Below are 21,506 nucleotides of genomic sequence, written 5' to 3' on the forward strand. Positions count from 1 at the left end.
GCTCACGTGTGCTTGCGGAGGGATGTAAATACTCACGAGAATGAACGAGTGAAACTCCCGCGGTGAATAGAACGGCTTACAGTTAATGAAAAGCGCTTCTAGATCAGAAAACAGCACATCTTCTTTAACGCTGTAACATCTGTACACCACTTTTCGTTGATGTAAAAACATGTCCCGCCGCCGCGTGATTTCCCCGTTGATTCTGCGTCGCGATCTGCTCTAAACAGCTGAAAGCCCGGGAGACTCAACGCGCTGTCCGGAATGGCATCATTCAGCCAGGTTTCCGTGAAACACAGAGCAGCAGAGTGTGAAAAATCCTTATTTGTCCGGGAGAGCAGAAGAAGTTTGTCCGTTTTGTTGGGTAGAGAGCGGAGATTCGCCATATGGATGCTCGGCAACGGCGTTCTGAATCCGCGGTTCCTGAGCTTCACGAGCGTGCCGGCTCTCTTCCCCTGTCCTGAAGCGCTTGATCAGCACAGCAGCTCCGCCGACTACAACGTTCAGCAAAACGTCAGAATAAACGAAATCCGGTAGAAGATTGTGTGGTGTGTTCTGCCGAATGTTCAGCAGCTCATCCCTGGTAAAACTGATCGTGTTTGAGAAACAAAAAACAGGAAAAACGAACAAAAACAGTACAAACACTGAGGCTGCCGTCTGCGGCGCCATCACATGTAATTTTACCGTTTCATTTGAGAAAACTAGCATCATCATACTGTATACACACAGAAACTTCATGGCAACCTGTCAAAATAAAAGTACGGTTTAACATACTGTAATACAATATACTGTATTACTTTTGTACAGTATATTGTACATCTTTAAATATAAAATTTTCTATTAAATTTAAATAGAACAATTAAATGATAAAAATAAATATTACAACCAGATTAATCACTTAATTGTAGAAAAAAATTATACAATTATTAGCCTATTAAAAATGGTTTAAAGGAATATTCACACAATTTTTCTTCAATGTATTAATTTCAACAGTAAACTTCAGTTTGTTTGCCAAAAAATAAAAGGGTTTAATTTTCATTTGATTTTCAGAAAAATTAAAACAAGAATTTCTGTGGGGGAAAAAAAAGAAAAAGAAAGAAAGAAAAAGTTTGTAGGGCCCTATTGTTCAAAATGTTGAAATTGAGACTTTTGGACTTATTTTTTCACTGAAATAAATGTTTTTGTAATTACACAGAGAGTAAAGTACCGAAAAAAGATACCGTTGGGTACCGGCACCGAAATTCAGGTACCGTACCGGTTAAAATGTGAACGGTACCCAACCCTAAATCCCCATTCACACTAGCAGCGACTTTTGTCTAGTGGGCGTTCTCAATACTGGTTGCCTTGACAGCGAATCAGGTTTCTTGACGCTAAGTACAAACATTTTGGAGGCAAAAGACTAAATATAATCTAAATCCGTACATACAAACAAAAATGAATGAAAAACAGAGCCTACTTTCTTCCATTGCGCATGTTTATCTATGGCGTGAGAGGAGAATGATCACATGAACTCTACTGTCGTCTTTCCTATTGGCTGTCGCTCCCGAAAGTCGCTGTTCATTTGCATAAAGTTGAAGGATTCTGAACTTTGTTGCATCGCTGGACACGCCCCGTTCCCGTCACCAATGGCCGCTATCGCTCATGTCGCCGGAAATCGCCAGCTCTCCATTGAAATGAATGGGATTGTGTCGCTTTGCCGTTGCGTGTCGCTTGTAGTGTGAACGGGGCTTAATAGTCATGCATAGCTGCTTAATTTCATAATGCTGTGGTTTATTAAGTGGCAGAATTTTTCCTTACTTGACAGTGAATATGTTGACTCACTTTCTCTAGCTTAATTAATCTCTCATGTATTTATAAGGTAAAAATGTAGTATAGGTGGATTTAATTCAAGATTCACCTGCGTTAGGGTGTTACCCGTTTCAGTGCCAGGGTCAGACTCTGACTAGAGACACTACAGGAATCAGGTGTTGGTTGGCCTTTGTCAGGAGGAAAAAGGTGAGTCATTATAATGCATATGTAACCTGGCAACCGTGTTTTATAAGAGGAGTGCTGGTATTTCCAACCATAGTCCTGCTCTATGTGACGACGTCACGGAGATCCCTGTGAATGTCACCCAGATAAGGCCGCCTCCCACCACGGGGCCGAAGGCCTTCCGATCAGGTGGGAATGACTCACGGCCTCCTGTCCATTAGTCTGAATCGACAGCATTGAGATAAGCGTGCCTCACTTTCAGTGGTTTGTAATGTTCCTTGTAGCTTGAGAGGAACTGTGACCTTCTGCAGATAACAACAAGCGCTATTGTTTCACACGTGTTGGGTGAAGGAATAAACACTGTGGCATGTTGTTGTGGATGTTGAGAAGAAATAAGGTGACTTAAGGCCTGCTCACACCAAAGCTATAAAGATAACTGTAACTATAAAGATTCATAATCGTTCTAGTTAGGGCTGTGCAATTAATCGAAAAATGGTTTCGATTTCGGCCTCCAACAATTATGAAAATACAATAATCTAAATAAAACAATTATTGCGCCCCATTCCGCCCCCTTTCCAGCGGCCCGCTTTCGCTCCTCCATAAAAGCCCAATTTCACATGCAAATCAGTATAATCATGTAACGTGACTTTTGCAAAGTGGGATGTGCTTGATTTGTTTAAGTGTATTAAATTTATTCATGTTTTTAAAAGTGCAAAAGAGAACTTGCGATGAAAAATGTCAATGCGGCTTAGTGATTATTCATGTAAACCTTCGTCGGTCATGTAATACAAAATGAACATAAACAGTTGAGAATGAAAATATGTGTGTAAATTGACAAATTCAAAATCACACACTGCTCTTGAGTGAAGGACTTTTGAAGCTTTAATAAGAAACAAAGAAAGTTTCATTCTTACCCAGACTATGCCGTTTTATTTTACGTTTGGTTATTCATTTCTGTTAACTGAATACTTAAGACTTGCATAAAAAAACCTTAAAGCACAGTTTGTTTCATTTGTATTTTTTTATTCTATTGCATTTGTTCTTTGCTTTTTTATTACTGACAGTTTAATTAATTTCCATTAATTTTGAGGACTTTTCTGTTTGTTTGTTACTAATATCAGTTACCCTAATACTCTGCTGTGGTATTGAGAATTGTGAAATTTCTCTGGTCTCTAAAATGTAGGTGTCATAGCAACCTTATTTACAGAAAATATATATTTATTATATATCACTATCCTTATATAAATCACTCATATCAAGTTTTGGTCATATAGCCCACTCATAATCGTGTTAAATAATCGTGATTACAATATTGACCAAAATAATCGTTATTATGATTTTTGCCATAACCGAGCAGCCCCAGTTCTAGTCCTATGCGAACTGGGAAATCTATACTTCAGCTGTAATGATAATCAAATTTAGGAACAATATTGTCGGAAGGCTTTTTAAAAAAACTGATTTTTTTTCCCCAGCTGATGAATATTAAAAACTAGAGGTCGACCGATGTATGGGTTTTGCCGATTAATCGGCACCGATAGTTGATTGCTGGAACTATCGGTTATCGACAAAAATCCATGCCGATAGTTTTCCGGGTTGCGTCCATTGCTGGAGCGGCTGAGAAGGGTCTGCTGTCATTACACAGTGCGAGAGCGGCCTCTAGTGGTTGAAATCACTGACAGCACGTGCTATTTGTTTAGACAATCGCATCATATGACCCCTTCTGGTACCGTAACGTTTTCATTTTTTTAGTACCGACTTGGTACCGAAGTACTGGGTCTTTTGACAACACTAGCTGGGACAATAAATCGATGCATCACGATTCGTGGAACGATTCTGAGATTTTCGGAATGCATCATGATTCACTCTCAAATCGATTCTGAGCTTAGTTTTCAACAGCAGATGGCACTCTAGGCTAGTTTTTAACCGCACATTCAAATGCTCACAAAGAAGAGCGCTTGTGCATTTGGCTGAGTAATGTAAGTGGTTAAATGTACTTGCACATCGGCTTTTATGATGCGAGATTAATGTAAACACAGCCAACTTCAAACTTTATGAAAGATTATTTAAATGGTGCGTGTGTAAGGAACTGGAAGCAAGCAGAATTCGGCTATTTCTAAAGTACGCAGTGCCATCTGCTGTTAAAAACTAAGCTCAGAATCGATTCAAGAGAGAATCGCGATGCCTTCGGAAAATCTCAGAATCGATGCAGAATAATTTCTTCATTCGCGTTGCATTGATTTATTGTCCCAGCCCTACCGTTCTGTGTGTGAATGGGCTTTTATTTGCTGTTTTTATATTTAGTTATGTCTACTTAAGATTTTCCTTACAATCATTATTGTCTTTGGTCCGTACAACTCGATAAAGCTAATTTAAAATCGAACTATAAGGCATGGGCTCACCGTCTCGGAAACAGCCTTTATTTTTCTTGCACTGGCCACGTGTCTCATTCCTTTAGTCTTGAAGTCTAGTTTAGTCTAAATCTCACCGAAAACTTGGCGCTGTCCCATGGCTATCACGTCTACCTTTTGAACGCAGGTTGAAAATGTCATTTCCTTACCTGTGAAATGAAATCCCGCTACCCTTTTATAATCTCTTCCTCATTGGGTTTTCTTTCAGCGATTGTCTGGGCCTCCCTCATCGCGAGCCCCCAGGAGTGAATGACGCTCCCCCCATCCCTTCCCGCGCCCTGACGAGGATGACAATGGAAGAGATGAAGAATGAAGCAGACGCGACCTCGATGGTATCCATGACGCTCTACGCCGTGATGTACCCTGTCTTCAATGAGGTACGGGGGGTCAGTCCCCGGTAGAAGAGTTCAGTAATGGTTGTGTTGACACAAACTGAAGTTCAGATGCAAATGATTCACACCCATATGCTCAGGAAGGACTACACACACTGTCGCACTGGTCTCGGTTGTTATACTGAGAAGACTAGTTCTGGTGGTTTTAGCATTTTTTTAACAGACTGAACGATAATAGGATAACTGAAGTTATCATTTAGCTTCACAATGATATGAGGATTGTATCAGCATTGGAAAGTAAAAAACTAAAAGAAGGAACTTGAAGCTAGCTTGGCCTTGTAAAAATGGGGGGGGGGGGGCATTTTATATATATATATATATATATATATATATAGCCTATACATAAAAATATATATATATATATATATAATCAGCATTTAATTTAGCAGTTAGTTTCATTGGTACGGTTCTTTTAATTTATTGAGAGGTTAAAAAATATTCTAAGTAGTGTTCTGCAATGCTCCTGTGTGACATTTTGTCATTTTTTTGTAGCTAAATAATTGTTTTAAGTTAAATATTAAATATTACACACAGCTGTTTTTCACTGTTTGTTAATATAAAATATGCTGTTTAATCTTTATTGTAATGAGTGTAAATGTATAATAAAATTCAACTGACTGAGATAGTTAGGCCTACAAAATTAATGTATTTCAATGTATTTAGCTGCTTTGTTTGTAACTTTAGTAACATTTTGTAGTATCACTTTTAGGTTTATACTGTATAGTTTTTTTTTTTTTTGTGTCCAAATTCTAAGATATGCACTAGATTGTTACACAACCGTTCAAAAATGTAGAGTTGGTAAGTTTTCTTTTTATGTTTTTTTCAAGAAGTCTTTTATGCTCACCAAGGTTGCATTTATTTGATTAAAAATGCAGTAAAAACAGTAATATTGAGAAATATTATTACAATTTGAAATAACCATTTTCCGTTGTAATATATTTTCAAATGTCATTTATTCTTGTGATGTAAAGCTGAATTTTCAGCAGCATTACTCCAGTCTTCAGTGTCACATGATCCTTCAGAAATCATTCTAACAAGAAACATTTTATTTTAAAATAGAAATCATTGTAACATTTCATCTTCATACGTATGAGCAGAGTTATCACACAGCCTACATATTTTTCTGTGGATTAATTTTTGTTGAATCCAAAAGCATAATCTTCACCTACAACCAACTATATTTCCATTTTAATGTGGTGATAATGACTGTGTGTAATGTGTGCAACACTAAAAGCAAACAGCCCGCTTCATCTTGCAGTAAATTAAAATGGCTTTTGTGTCTTACAGCTGGAGAGAGTAAATCTGTCTGCGGCACAGACTCTGAGAGCAGCTTTCATAAAGGTGAGTAAACATGACGTGATTCAGTCAGTATCGTTTCTTCAGCTTGATTTCTATTTTTTTTAATGTGTCAGAAAATCAAAATAATTTCATCTACATCAAGTAGAAATCAAAATGGATCCCATTTACTTGTTCCTGGATTCATCAGTGCTTGTTATTCCAGAGAAAGAATATGTATAATCTTTTTTCATACTGTAGTAACTGCTCCACCTCTAAAACGACTTTCCTTTTCTGCTGATATTCCTTTTCTGTTAGTCAGAGGTCAAATAGCTATTTAGGCAGTAGTTTCTATTTTCCTTGATCTCTTGGAAGAAGAGTTCTAAAGGTGGAATCTAAACCGCAAAAGGAGGGTCATTTGGAAATTGTCATTTTATTGACATATTTTCAAAGCATTTGCATATTACAGCCAATTTTACATGTCATAGTCAGCAACTTTGCCTATTCCGATGCACCTGATCATAGCAGAGGCCATTTGCATATAAAGATAACATTTTAAACACACTGTAACAAAATTTTATTATAAAGACCAGAGAAAGTTAGTCAGGAGTAACAGTTTTTGGTTCACCGTGAAAACCTTGATTAACATTATAAATGGATCACAGGCAGGGATTGAAATTAACTTTTTTACTCACCAGCCAATTTGGCTACTAAATTAAGTTACCGGCCATTCATAACTTTTACCGGCCAAAAAACCCCAGAAATAAACCAACAGCTTGAGGCTGTCTACATGACAAAGCGACTGTTGCAAATCATTTTGTGTCGGTACTAAGGGTGTGCGATATTGACAAAAAAAAAAATCTCAATATTTTCTGGGATTTTATTGATAAAGATATTTAGACAATATTTAGCTGAGTGTGTTATTGTGCTGATAACTTAAGGATACCGTGGACAGCTGACTCCTAAAGTTTTTGATATTCTTTATATTCTGTGTGGTCAGTTCACAGCAGTGCTAGATATTAAGCTTTTCCAATAAGTTTAGATTGATTTTTACCTTTTATGGGCGTTTTTACCTTTATAAATCCATTTTTACTAAAAGTGTGCATCAACTTTTGAGTCAAATTCTTACGTTTAATCAGGCAATTATAACAATTGTACATTTAGGCTGATACTAAACAAATGAAATCAGTATCAATAAAATTCATCTTTGCAGAAGTTGAATATGAAGTGGCATTTAGATGTATTTACACTTGTTAATGCAGCTTAGAGGGACATGGGATGCTTTAACCTGCAGTTACAAATGCATAAATAATGTTTTGATATTTTAAACATGAAATGTTGAATAGTGATATTTAAATTATTAAAAAAATTAAAAGATACTTTAAATGTGAAATTAAATCCGCCTGTAGATGGCAGCAAGTCACTGTTAAGTGAGTCATTGCGAATTAACCAAATCATTTAAACTGTTGATTTTGCTCAGAGACGCAAAACAGCGCTGTGTTTGGAAGCGCACAGATTACAGATCACCGGACTACATCACGTCGCGCATGCGTGCACTTTGTAACTTTGGTGTGTTTTGTTTGGTTTTTGCAATATACACGATAATCTCATGATGTATCACAAGTTCAGTATTTGTGCTAAACCTGCGCAGATTTGGCTTGCATGAACTTCCCAAAGAAATGAATGAGTGAACATAACTTAAGAAAAGTAACCCGCCAAATTGGCTAGTGATTTGACAGCGTTACCCGCCACAGCTGATTTTTACCCGCATTTGGCGGGTTGGCGGGTGTTAATTTCAAACCAGGAGAGGAAAAGAATGCTACAAAAGTGCAGTTTCAGTTTTGATTAGGAGTCTTCTGGGTTTTTTTTCTTCGTCTTTCCTGAAATATCTCACTTACCATGAGATTTCAGCAAGAAAATCATAGTTTTTCTAGCGCGGGCTGCTTTTGCTGTCTCAGCAGCCCCATTTCCATTCATGGATTTGTAATATTGTTGTGTAACAGTCATATAAATCATAACGTTAGAAGACAAATCATGAAAGCACTTTGACATTATCCTTTTTTCTTTTCCTAATAGTAGTAATATACATAGAATATTGATTAAAAGTCAATATTTAATAAAATGAAGCGATCTCTAAAGTTTGAAGATATGAAAAGTTTTGATTGTTTTCCTCTTCATAATTCAGCACACCTGTGGTTGTGTTGGACTGACTTGTGCTCTGGGTTTGTTCATGTCAGGCAGAGAAGGAGAACCCGGGACTGACTCAGGATATTATCATGAAAATTCTGGAGAAGAAGAACGTGGAGATCAACTTCACCGAGTCTTTATTACGCATGGCTGCCGACGATGTTGAGGGTGTGTATGATTTTCCACGTTTTCGAAGAGGAAAGGAACAGTCTGGTTTGCTATGCAAAGTGTTGTTAACGTTGTGGCCTCGTGCCTCTAGGGGGAGCTGGTTCCTCATGAATTAAACCCCCGGTAATGACTGGAATGTATTTTCCCTCATAATTAAATTTTGTGCTTTTTGCAAGTGTTTTTGACATGTTCAGATTTATACTGCTAATGAATGCGCAGCCACGCACCGGGTTTCCGGATAATGCTCATTTGTGTTGATTTGAAATGTAAAGAATAATAAATGGACTTCCAAATTGAATCCAAGCCCATAAGAAAATCCTCGATTTGATCTTCCTTCTGTAATCTATCCTTGTATACACTGTGTTTGTGAGGTGCCTGACTGTGTTACCGTACTTTACAGGATTATATAGAAGTTTCTTCACTTTTGTTCAGGGGAACGCATTACGGTTTCTCTGATGGTTGTCAATCATGGTTGGCCATTAAAAGTAGTTAAAAGTTCCATTATGTCTTTAAGTGCATAGCATGTTAATGGCAGGCTATTAGAGGCAAGTCATCTGTTGTTGAGTGTTTCCTGTGTGGCGTGTTCTTTGTGTGCAGAGTACATGATTGACAGGCCTGAGCGGGAGTTCCAGGACCTGAATGAAAGAGCTCGCGCTCTGAAACAGATCCTCAGCAAAATCCCTGACGAAATCAACGACCGAGTCCGTTTCCTGCAGACAATCAAGTGAGAGCGTTTTTATGCCCACAAAAAATTTCACTTACCTTTATTTTTCCCCTTTGCGTCATGGTTTGCCTTTCATTACATCAGTTTTGACATGTGCACGTGCCCTGACAGTTTCTTTAATAATTGAAGTCAATACTTGACATCTAGTTAATTTTTCACCCCAAATCCAAAATAAAAAAATAGTAAAATAAGCCTTTTTTTTTTTTTTTTAAAGAGCAATAGGATTTTGATTTCTTTTCCCTTCTTTCTTAACTTTTTGGGGTGAAATTTCACTCAGTAATTTTTGACAGTTTTAAAATCTTTATAATTTTGACAGTTGTATGTAGTATATCAGCGGATCCCTAATATATCTGCTCATTGACGGATCCGCTGATAGATGTGGCTCTCGTGTGTATCCGTGTAAGCGCTCGGTGAAGAATGATGATCATTGTAGCCAATCACAGACATATCTTTTGAGCGTGTGAGCACAATGGCCAATCAGAGGTGTTTAAGAATCCTCTCAACAGCGCTCAAAATGCTAGTGGGAAATGCTGGCATCGTCATATTTAAAAAAATTTCAGTACAGACTAGTTTTGACAACCCTAGTTGTTTGTGAAAACAGTAACAGTTAACATTAACAGTAAAATCTTGTGTATTCACCACTATTACTTTTCCCTGCTCAAGGTCATAAATATGGCTAATAAAAAGCATAAAACGTCTGAGACATTCATACAGTATTTCAGATTTTTTTTTTTTATTGGTTTTCACAGAGATATAGCCAGTGCCATAAAAGAACTACTGGACACAGTGAACAACGTCTTTAAGAAATACCAGTACCAGAACAGAAGGGTAAGTGACCCCACACACACACACACACCCACTAGGGTTGGGCGATGTCTACAGTGAAACATCGAGATGGACGATGACGTGAATCCTTATAAGGGAAAACAACTAACGATTCCTAACACCGTGTCTACACCAGATGCGAGTGGCGCGGCGTGACAAAATACTATAGAACCACTGATCTATAATAGAGATGAATTATATATAGATCAGTCAATAGAACACATTATAATCAGTGATGCTGTCTACACTGGTTGCGGTGTGGTGTGACACGACAAATCCCTGACAGTAAACTGCTGCCGCGTTCTATTTATGACATGCTGACACAAATTTCAAAAGATTTTTCGCTTTGTCGCGTCCAGTGTAGACAGTCTTTAGCTGATGCGGCGCGACACGACAACTGTCCCGTCCGGTGACACAGTGTAAGGAGAGATGACTGAGGATGATGGCGAATGATTAGCAGATCCTTAGTACCACTGACAAACATATAATCTTGTAAAATGTGTTATAAGTACTGCCGCTCCATAGTATAAACAGAGTTTGTGCGATCGCGAATCTAGAAAGTGATAGTGAAACTAAAAAGCGATCGTGCATTCAAAGTGGGGGGGGGGGGGGGGGGGGATGCCGGCGCAACATTGTGAAGTCTATCAGCCATCGGCGATGGACGACGGCATCGTCTATCGGCCCAACCCTAACACACACACACACACACACACACACACACTCTGTATACTGTATAACATCATCTCTATCCCTCACTTACTGAAGGAAGAAATTAAAATGGCTTTGTGTTTTCCAGGCACTTGAGCATCAGAAGAAAGAGTTTGTGAAGCACTCAAAAAGCTTCAGTGACACTCTGAAAACATACTTCAAAGACGGAAAGTATGGAAGTTTTAAGAATTACCTCATTATCTTCACTTTTATTATTTGCATTTTTTCTTTGCAAAAAGGCTTTTTCATATTTGTAATAGAAAGTTCTTGGTGGAAAGTTTGTCAGCACAACAGAAACATAGTAAATGGAATTTGATTGGGAAATTAAATAACAAATCCATAGGTGAGGCTTCAGATAAGCAGTGTTGTGGTTTTAATGATCTGTTATGAACTAAATAACATAATAATGCTTAATAATTTTAATGATTCTTTTTTTATTGACAACCAGCTTCAACATAATTCATTATTTTGTTGCATTTGACATTATTTTCCATAAAACCATGGAGAAATGTGGCATATTAAAGTAAAAAATATAATTTGAGTACCTTGTGGACATGTATGCATTTGAAAACATAAATAATAGAATTCAAAAGTTTGGGCTCTATAAGATTTTTTTTTTTACGTTTTTGAAGAAGGGTGCATTTATTTGATCAAAAATACAATAAAACGGTAATAATGTAAAATGTTATTTGAATTTAAATGTATTTTAAAATGTAATTTATTCCTGTGATGTAAAGCTGAATTTTCAGCTTCATTCCTCCAGTCTTCAGTGTCACATGATCCTTCAGAAATCATTCTAATGTGCTGATTTGCTGCACAGGAAACATTTATTATTATCAATATTAAAAACAGTTGTGCTGCTTCATATTTTTGTGGAAACTGATCTGTTTTGTACGGAAGTTCTAAGCGGCCATGCATTATTTTTTTTTTCCTCCTCGTTTTCTCGTTATAACGACTTATTTTCTCGTTATATCGACATAACGAGAGTTGTTTTCTCGTTATAACGACTTAATTTTCTCGTTATATCGACATAACGAGAGTTGTTTTCTCGTTATAACGAGAAAACAACTCTCGTTATGTCGATATAACGAGAAAATAAGTCGTTATAACGAGAAAACAAGAAGGAAAAAAAAAATAACTTCCATAGTTTTTTGATGTTTTGATGAATAGAAAGTTCGAAAGAACAGCATTTATGAAATAGAACTTCTGTAACATAAATGTCATTACTGACATTTTTAATCAATTTAATGCATCTTTGCACAAAAAAAAATCTTGACAAACTTTTGAAAACAATAGTGTATATTATTATCATTGCATGACTTTAAAAGTTATAATCTTTTTAGAGCAGAGGAGTAAATGATGACAGTGGTTTATGAACTCGTAATATGTGTACTTTTTGTCCTTCTATCGTTTGGAAAATGGGCATTTCACCCAGACACAGCACTTTTTGGTATTTTTCAGCTCATTTTGAATGAAGTGTTAACCTAAACCAGGTCTTTGCCTGAAGAACCCTGGAATTTCACTGCATAGCGTTTGTGATTTCGTCTACATCATTAATATGTGTTCAGATGTAATTTATATTCCTTCCCTCTCCATCTTTGTTCCAGGGCAATAAACGTGTTTACCAGTGCCAACCGGCTCATCCACCAAACCAACTTGATACTGCAGACCTTCAAAACTGTCGCGTAGGAGTCATAGAAGTGTTTTTTTAAAATAACCTTTATATAAACAATGTAAAAAAAAAAAAAAGCACAAAAAAATCCTTTGGACTGTAATTTATGAACACTTAAGGCAGGATGGCTTCTATTATGGTTTCTAACCCCATCTAAATCTAATCTTCATGAGCTGGAGTGACCGCCCAGAGTTTCTCATATCCTGAGCTTTAGAGTCACGCTATTGCTGTCTCGCTTCCGACGTGTTTTCGTTCTGTCCGGTCAGTCCAACAGAAAGCCAAATGCCCGGGGGCCTTAACGGGATGGGACACGGGGCGTCCAGACTTGCTTGTAAATGCTGGGGTTTAGCAGTCTCCTCTGATGCTTTGAACTTGAATGAGAGATGTATATTTAATAGATATTTGGTAACAGAATTGTTCAAATAAACACCGCACATGTCAAACTCAAGTTTTTTGGGGGTTTTACTTTCTTTTTTTATTTTCCGGCCCCATTTCAGCCTGAAGATATGCTAAGGTAAGCATCACTATTATTATAGCTCATACTTTGGGGTAAAAGCCCTAACCTCAAGTATTAAACTTTGGTTGCACATGGGGCATAATTGACAATGCGGTCATGCTTGGGCAAAAAAAGGCACAAAAATTAAGTTTTGTCTTTTACTGAATTGAAACTTGAATCTATTTTAGAGTTCTAACCAAACTAAAGTAAACTTTAAAAGTCTCATGTAGGTTTTTAAATTGCTGTTTTATAGTATTTTAACTTGTTACTCGCCCATGAAAAAAGCCAAGGAAGCTGGCATGATGTTAAAACACCAAGCAACCATTCGGCTGCTAGTTTTGGACAAGTTGTCACTGTACTTGTCACCACAGGCGGAGGGTGAACTAACTCCAGGCTAAGGCTAAAAGCAGCCAAATGTATTAAACATCATAAACACGTCTTTTTAGGGAAGAACCAGACATGGGTGTCATGTAGGTAAAAAAAAAAAAAAAGGTTTAATGGGACTGAATTTGTATAAAAACGTTAGAAATTGATAATTATGTAACGTTTCCTTTCCACGGTTATTCAAACAGCGAATAAATTATATATAGAAAGTGAAATTATCACTGACATTGATCTACTGCGAGTTTAAGCACTCTCAAAAAAAAAAAAAAACTGATGAGAGAATTCGCAAGAGTCCGGAATACAGGCAGCGAACGCGCGCGCACTCAACATAACTGATGAGTTTGAACGATGACTCATCTGAACGCCTCTGATTGGCCATTGCATTCCTACGCTCAACAGAATTGTGTGTGATTGGTTAAAATGTGCAACACTGTAAAAATGCCTAAAATGAAGGTGCAACATGAGCAGATCTTAATTTAATGCCGCAATTGACACTGTCTATTCATATTCACTTTGTTAGCAACAGACGTAATAGATTTAATTGGTTTGTGCAGGGGACATTTTTGTCCCAAGTCCCAGTGGCCAGGGAAGGCTTACACAAGCTCTGCCTATGCTTGTGACATTGCATTTTTGGGATTGCCTTTTCCACAGTAAGTTTTGCATCTGGAGTGCCTGTGATGTTTTGCAATTCTGCTTGAATAGTAAATCATCAGTTCTATTTAATATGATGTCTTTTTAAGCAAAAATAATCGAGACAATTCATTTTAGGATTAAATCTATCATGTCTGGACTGAGTATTCTTAGCCAATGTGTTGTCTGTGATCGAATTTAAAGTTGAACAAGATCCAAGCTTCACTTTACCAATCACAAATTGTCCAAAGTGTGTGAAGCTGCTGCTAGGGATTTGGAAACAGTGCTGTACCTGTAACTGTAAAAATGCTTTTCTTAGCCTTTTGAATGCATGTTGGGAGTGTTGTGCTCTTGTCTCTTACATGCTTTTCTCCAGCATCAGTGTGAACGGAGGAATGTCTGGACTCTGGACACACAGTCCTCTCTCGCATCCTGGTTGCCATGAGACATACCTGAGACAGAGCACTGGTAATGAAAGGGTAAAATGTGTGGGCTTTGACATTGCTGACAGTTCCTTCTTACTTTCTGGACTTACTCCTACTCATGCCTCGCTTGCTTTGTCCATCTGATGGAAGTGCTCTTATTACTCCAGGTGCTTGAACTTGAGATCCACAGCAGTGGAGAAATCTGTAAAGATTGAAGTTTTTGGAGGCACTGGATAATAGGTAGGTAGTTTTAGGCCAGTTTTGTATTTAGTTTTTAGTCTATAGGTAAAGGTTTTGCAACATTTGTATCCACACAGCCACTTCATTTGGTTGGACTTGGTTTGGTAGGTGCTTTGAACTTTTTCTTGCCGCCCAACATGCTGCTGGCCTTCCCTCTGTTTTACAAGTTATATTTGCTGTAAAACTGAAAATATAGCATTCATTTACATTTTTATTAATGCATTGGATGAATGCTTTTATCCAAATCAGCCTTGGAACTGAACCCATGACCTTAGTGTTTTTAGTGCCGTGTTCCTGATTGAATTACACGAGCACATTAAAAGGTGCTTCAAATGCTGTTTACAATATTCAATATATTTTAAGTGCCACAAACCCTTTCTCTTATAATAGGTAGTTGTAAACAGTGTTGGGGAAAGTTACTTTTAAAAGTAATGTATTACAATATTGCATTACTCCATAAAAAGTAACTAATTACGTTACTTTGTATGGAAAGTAATGCGTTACGTTACTTTTGCGTTACTTTTAAAATCTGGACAGGGCTTGCTTGTTTGTTTTTAAAGTAAAAAAGTTCTATTTTTGGCAAATATAAAAGCCTTTTCACACCAAAAGTGAAATGAATAAGCCTCAGGCTGAAGGGAAAGTAAATTTACGTCCGTACAGTAGAGTGCAGAAGAAGACATTTCAACACACTTCAGCAATAAATAAAGACAAGTGTTCGTCTAGAGTAATTTGTGCTTATTAGTACGCTTGAACTGGATCATCGAAGGTCAGAAGCAAAGACATTGGTTAATAGAATGGGATTAAATACATAAAGGATATTTGTGTTGTTTAACATTTAATTATTGCAGGTTTGCGTCAAATTTTGAGTTGCATTATTTGTATTCATTTTGAGACTCTTAAAAATAAAGTTTCCAAAAGTGGATTTTCATAGCAGTGTAACAGAAGAACCATTTTGGGTTCACCTTTCAGTGAACAGTTCTTAAAAGAGCCATTTTTAATAATCTCAAGAACTTTTTCCACTTTAAAAACCCCTTTAATGGTCCTTCAAGTTGTTTTCATGTTTATAGTGTTACTACTTTATCGTTATGATCTCAACACCTTGAGAATCTTGAGCACAGTTCTGAAATATGAACGTCTAGGCATCTTGTTTGAATATACTATAGATGTACCCATTATATGCTTTTAGTCTCCTGCAGTGGATCTACTCTTAAAAATAAAGTTTCCAAAAGTGGATTTTCATAGCAGTGTAACAGAAGAACCATTTTGGGTTCACCTTTCAGTGAACAGTTCTTAAAAGAGCCATTTTTAATAATCTCAAGAATTTTTTCCACTTTAAAAACCCCTTTAATGGTCCTTCAAGTTGTTTTCATGTTTATAGTGTTACTACTTTATCGTTATGATCTCAACACCTTGAGAATCTTGAGCACAGTTCTGAAATATGAACGTCTAGGCATCTTGTATGAATATACTATAGATGTACCCATTATATGCTTTTAGTCTCCTGCAGTGGAACAGTTTTGTCGTTCCTGTTGAGGTTCTTTCCTCTGTAGCCAGACTGCAGTGCATCAGGATCTTACTATCATGCCTTATTCACATCATGTCCTACTGCTTCTCCTCAGGTGTTCTCCCTATTGCTGTAATGCATAATGCATGTTCTCCCTGTATAAACTCTAGGCCCCATGTCCCAGAGCAACCTCTTCCTTCTCCAGTGCACTTTGATTGATAGCTGTTAAGGACTGAAACCATGGAGACTGTGAGTGTTTGGAATGACTGCAGGGGACCTTGTGAACATGCAAAGGCTCTTCCTGTGAGAGGAAATATTTTAACATGAGTGGCAGGGCTTTTGAAGTCCACTTTGATCGAGCATTCCAGCTCCATTCCAGCTCAGAATGCATTAGGTGGCTTTTATAGGTGATGTCTGATCTCAGTGTTTACTGAATCTTGTTTCTGCCAAGATGTGTGAAACATTAAAACGTATGTTTTGGCACTGCAGTGGTGAATATCATTGTTGATACCGGCATTCCTTTAAACAAACAACACAAGGTTGTAAAGCAGATTTGCATGAATTAAGTTCACAGAGGAAGCCCGAGTCAGAAAAAGATTCCTAATTGACTTTTTGACAAAATTCTTTAAAAGTTTTATCAACTTTTTTTTTTTATCGATAATTTGATCAATCTTTTGGTCTTCACAGAGGTCAAAAAATTTGTGCATTTTCATCAAGGTGATATTTTTGTAGATACAATAATATACCAGGGCAGCAATTATTGTTTGATCTTAAATGAAATTTTGTGGGGAGAAAACATTCAAATTTAAGTTAACTTCAACCTAAACTGAAGTTCGTGAAAAGTTTTATTGTCCCTCCTGCATAAATAAATAAATTGCACAAATGATAATCTAAATGGTTGTTTTGGCTTTGCAAGCATCATAAAGTGTGTAAATGTACTAGTAAACAAAAGCATGCATATTGACTTTCTGGCCAAATTATTTTATTAACTCCGATCCTTTTTTTGTTTGTTTCATAAGTCATTAATTTATTAGTAATACATTTTGAATAAAAATAATTGTATTCAGTTTACCTTGGGTGTTTACTGTGTGGTTGTCAGCAGTTGTTGTTCGATCTCAAGCTAATTCTTGTGAGAAAAAAGCATTAAAAGTTAACACAAGAAATAATCAGAAATTATTATTTTAGTGGCTTTGTGAGAATTGTAAAATATGTAAATGCATTAATATAGTTCTATACTCATTTTTATTTAAATGCATTATTAAAAACAAGTTAGCTTCAACCTAAGCTAGAATTCAGCTAAATGTTTCTTTTTATTATTATTATGCACAAGTAATAATCAAACATTATTATTTTAATAGCTTAGCTAGTATTTTAAAACCTGTAAATGCAGTAATATGGTACTATACTCATTTTATTGCAGGCCACACTTTTATGCAATATGTCCTGTCCTGTGTCTTAAATCACAAAGGTTGAAGACCCCTAAATAAGCTTGAAGTCGATTTTATGGTTTTAATTTTCATATTGTGTTTTGTTTTGTAGATTCATGGGATTTGTTTTTAAGTGGCCACTCTTTTCTTAATTCTTTGGTTTAAGCAGGACTTGGTTCTTATCATCAAATACTGCTGCTACACAGTGGCACTTTCAAAGAAAGTTGAAAAGATGGTCATTTGGAGTTTGACCGTGTTTCAACTTCCTGTATGTCACTTTGAGAAGTTCCTGTTTTCTTTCACACAGTGCAGCAGGTAATGAACACATCACTGTCTGAGCGTCTAAATATCTTGCGATGTGTCGTGCCGACTCGTGTTTATACGGACGGGGAGTTTGAAGGACGCTGCATCTCGCATCGCCGCTGTTCTCCTCTTCCCGCATATCAATTAATATGCAAAGCAGTGGCCTGTTACTTAAGGCAGTCAAGTAGACGCTGCACTGGCTTTTATCTTTTATGTTTTTTGATGTCACACCCAATGAGTTTCAACAGGGCAATTAGGAGTTTTAACGCCTCCCTAATATGAAAGATCATGTTCTCGCTCTTGCTCCCGTATAAGCGCTCATACATGCCCTCCTGTTGAATAATATAAGAAGCGCTCGTTTTCCCAGCAGGCTTACGTTGGCACTCATTCGGCGCTTTTGGTGATGCAGGCCCTCGAGCGATTGCTCACTTCAGTGTTTCGGTAGCTGTCAACACTCCTTTTTGCCTCTCAATTTGGCCTTGTCATCAAATATGTGCTTGGGTTGTCATGGGATGCATCTTTAGCCAACATGTAGATGAGTTGTTGACTCCTTTTCAAATTTCAGTTATTATTAGACTTTTCTCAGACCACGGAAATCAAGGCCCGAGGCATATACTTGTGCAACTTGCCAGGGAGAAGCATTTTCCAGGGTTTTTCTGTAGATGTTTTTGACAGACACGCACAACAAGAAGCCAACGGCAAGTATCTTGGGCGTGTAGCCTGAAGCCACAATGCAAGTGCTCTGATGCAGGCCCTTATCGTTATTTGTAATTGTTACGCTAACTGAGCGTAACTTGGCACTTGATATGCACCTCACAGCATGAAGAAGACATTGTGCGTCTGTGGGTACCTTTGCCATGGAAGATAGTGAGAGGAATGATGGAAAGAATGGAATTTGAAGTAAACAAGACAAACCGAGGGAATGCAAAGGAACATGAAAAAGACTAGTTAATTGAAAATCGTGGGGTTCTTTATCTCTGTAGTTGTGGGCGGGAATCGTCTAGTGTATGGGATTAGACACGCGACACGTCTCAGTGTGTCTCTCTCTCTCTCCGTGTGTGTCTCTGTGTGTGTGGAGTCCCAATCCTGTTGGCACTCTGGCCTGATAGATGCTATTTCCCATAATCCCTCAGTAGCTCTTGGGCACCAGAGTTTGATTTTCTTCAGTTTGGAGTGCTTTGTTTGTTATATGCATGTCCTAATTTCACTATATAACATCAATCTGATACTCATCAAGAGCCAGTGCATCTCTCAGCTCTAGGTCAGCGCTTTAGGATGCAGATTTTGCATTGGGCATAGATTAACGACTCGACATGGTGCTGAAATTATTTGATACAATGTTAATTTATATAACTTGAAATGTTAAAAATGTATTGCGTAGAAATTACGATTAATGCATGCTGTACAAATATTCTTCTTTAACTTATGCCAACAAATTGAACCTTATTGAACCAATAAAACATTGGCATTTTTATGTTAATTGATGTTACATTTATTAACATTGAGTACACTTTACACTTGGTGATTAATTGCATGCTTTATATTGCATGCAACAATATAAAAAGCTTAAAAATAACCTTAATGGATCAACGTTTAAACAAAGAAAGTTTCTAAAGCTATATATGAGTGCAGACTGTGAGTATTTGGAATGACTGCAGGGGACCTTGTGAACATGCAAAGGCTCTTCCTGTGAGAGGAAATATTTTAACATGAGTGGCAGGGCTTTTGAAGTCCACTTTGATCGAGCATTCCAGCTCCATTCCAAGCTCAGAATGCATTAGGTGGCTTTTATAGGTGATGTCTGATCTCAGTGTTTACTGAATCTTGTTTCTGCCAAGATGTGTGAAACCTTAAAACTTATGTTTTGGCACTGCAGTGGTGAATATCATTTTTGATACCGGCATTCCTTTAAACAAATAACACAAGGTCGTAAAGCAGATTTGCATGAATTAAGTTCACAGAGGAAGCCCGAGTCAGAAAAAGATTCCCAATTGACTTTTTGACAAAATTCTTTAAAAGTTTTATCAACTTTTTTTTTTTATCGATAATTTGATCAATCTTTTGGTCTTCACAGAGGTCAAAAAATTTGTGCATTTTCATCAAGGTGATATTTTTGTAGATACAATAATATACCAGGGCAGCAATTATTGTTTGATCTTAAATGAAATTTTGTGGGGAGAAAACATTCAAATTTAAGTTAACTTCAACCTAAACTGAAGTTCGTGAAAAGTTTTATTGTCCCTCCTGCATAAATAAATAAATTGCACAAATGATAATCTAAATGGTTGTTTTGGCTTTGCAAGCATCATAAAGTGTGTAAATGTACTAGTAAACAAAAGCATGCATATTGACTTTCTGGCCAAATTATTTTATTAACTCCGATCCTTTTTTTGTTTGTTTCATAAGTCATTAATTTATTAGTAATACATTTTGAATAAAAATAATTGTATTCAGTTTACCTTGGGTGTTTACTGTGTGGTTGTCAGCAGTTGTTGTTCGATCTCAAGCTAATTCTTGTGAGAAAAAAGCATTAAAAGTTAACACAAGAAATAATCAGAAATTATTATTTTAGTGGCTTTGTGAGAATTGTAAAATATGTAAATGCATTAATATAGTTCTATACTCATTTTTATTTAAATGCATTATTAAAAACAAGTTAGCTTCAACCTAAGCTAGAATTCAGCTAAATGTTTCTTTTTATTATTATTATGCACAAGTAATAATCAAACATTATTATTTTAATAGCTTAGCTAGTATTTTAAAACCTGTAAATGCAGTAATATGGTACTATACTCATTTTATTGCAGGCCACACTTTTATGCAATATGTCCTGTCCTGTGTCTTAAATCACAAAGGTTGAAGACCCCTAAATAAGCTTGAAGTCGATTTTATGGTTTTAATTTTCATATTGTGTTTTGTTTTGTAGATTCATGGGATTTGTTTTTAAGTGGCCACTCTTTTCTTAATTCTTTGGTTTAAGCAGGACTTGGTTCTTATCATCAAATACTGCTGCTACACAGTGGCACTTTCAAAGAAAGTTGAAAAGATGGTCATTTGGAGTTTGACCGTGTTTCAACTTCCTGTATGTCACTTTGAGAAGTTCCTGTTTTCTTTCACACAGTGCAGCAGGTAATGAACACATCACTGTCTGAGCGTCTAAATATCTTGCGATGTGTCGTGCCGACTCGTGTTTATACGGACGGGGAGTTTGAAGGACGCTGCATCTCGCATCGCCGCTGTTCTCCTCTTCCCGCATTATATGAGTGTGCAAGACATCTATTTTTGTACATTTATGAATTTTACTTTGAAAACGTCAAAACTATACTGCACAAAACATGTTGTGGTCGGCATGGATTTTATTAGCTTCCACCAAATGACTGAATATTTTGCACAAAAATATTGTCGAGTTTGATTGGACGCATGACCTTTGACATGAGATGGGAAGCTTTTCTCTTCTTAAAAAAAATAAATAAAGGTTCTTTATTGGCATCTTTGGTTTCATGAAGAACCTTTAACATTTATGGAATCTTTCCATTGCACAAAATATTCTTTATAGTGGTTCTTTAAAATTATTAAAATGTTCTTCACACTAAGAAAAAAAATAGGGCTCTTTTAAAAGCTAATCACTGAAAGGTTCCTTGGGGAGCCCAAAATAGTTCCTCTGTGGCATCGATGCGAAAAGTTTCGCTATCCATGCACCATTAAATGTTTAGCTGCATTTTATTATTTGAATTTAGTTTGATTTCTCCCTGCTGTTTTCCCCTCTGTCT

At 36.8% G+C, this 21,506-nt stretch overlaps 1 protein-coding gene across 1 annotated transcript in view; it reads left to right on the plus strand.

Annotated features, from left to right (window-relative positions):
* Positions 1-12,770, plus strand: part of pdcd10a (programmed cell death 10a) — a 20,707-nt gene extending 7,937 nt beyond the window's left edge. The window contains exons 2-8 of the mRNA XM_016292074.1: positions 4,585-4,753; positions 6,056-6,109; positions 8,281-8,398; positions 8,996-9,122; positions 9,872-9,950; positions 10,744-10,826; positions 12,263-12,770. Coding sequence (XP_016147560.1) covers positions 4,664-4,753; positions 6,056-6,109; positions 8,281-8,398; positions 8,996-9,122; positions 9,872-9,950; positions 10,744-10,826; positions 12,263-12,344 — 633 coding nt within the window. The 5' untranslated portion in view covers positions 4,585-4,663 and the 3' untranslated portion in view covers positions 12,345-12,770. The remainder of the gene's footprint in view (positions 1-4,584; positions 4,754-6,055; positions 6,110-8,280; positions 8,399-8,995; positions 9,123-9,871; positions 9,951-10,743; positions 10,827-12,262) is intronic.
* Positions 12,771-21,506: the final 8,736 nt, after the last annotated feature.

This window comes from Sinocyclocheilus grahami, unplaced genomic scaffold (assembly GCF_001515645.1).
Source record: "Sinocyclocheilus grahami isolate Dianchi unplaced genomic scaffold, SAMN03320097.WGS_v1.1 scaffold14.1, whole genome shotgun sequence".
Taxonomy (NCBI): domain Eukaryota; kingdom Metazoa; phylum Chordata; class Actinopteri; order Cypriniformes; family Cyprinidae; genus Sinocyclocheilus; species Sinocyclocheilus grahami.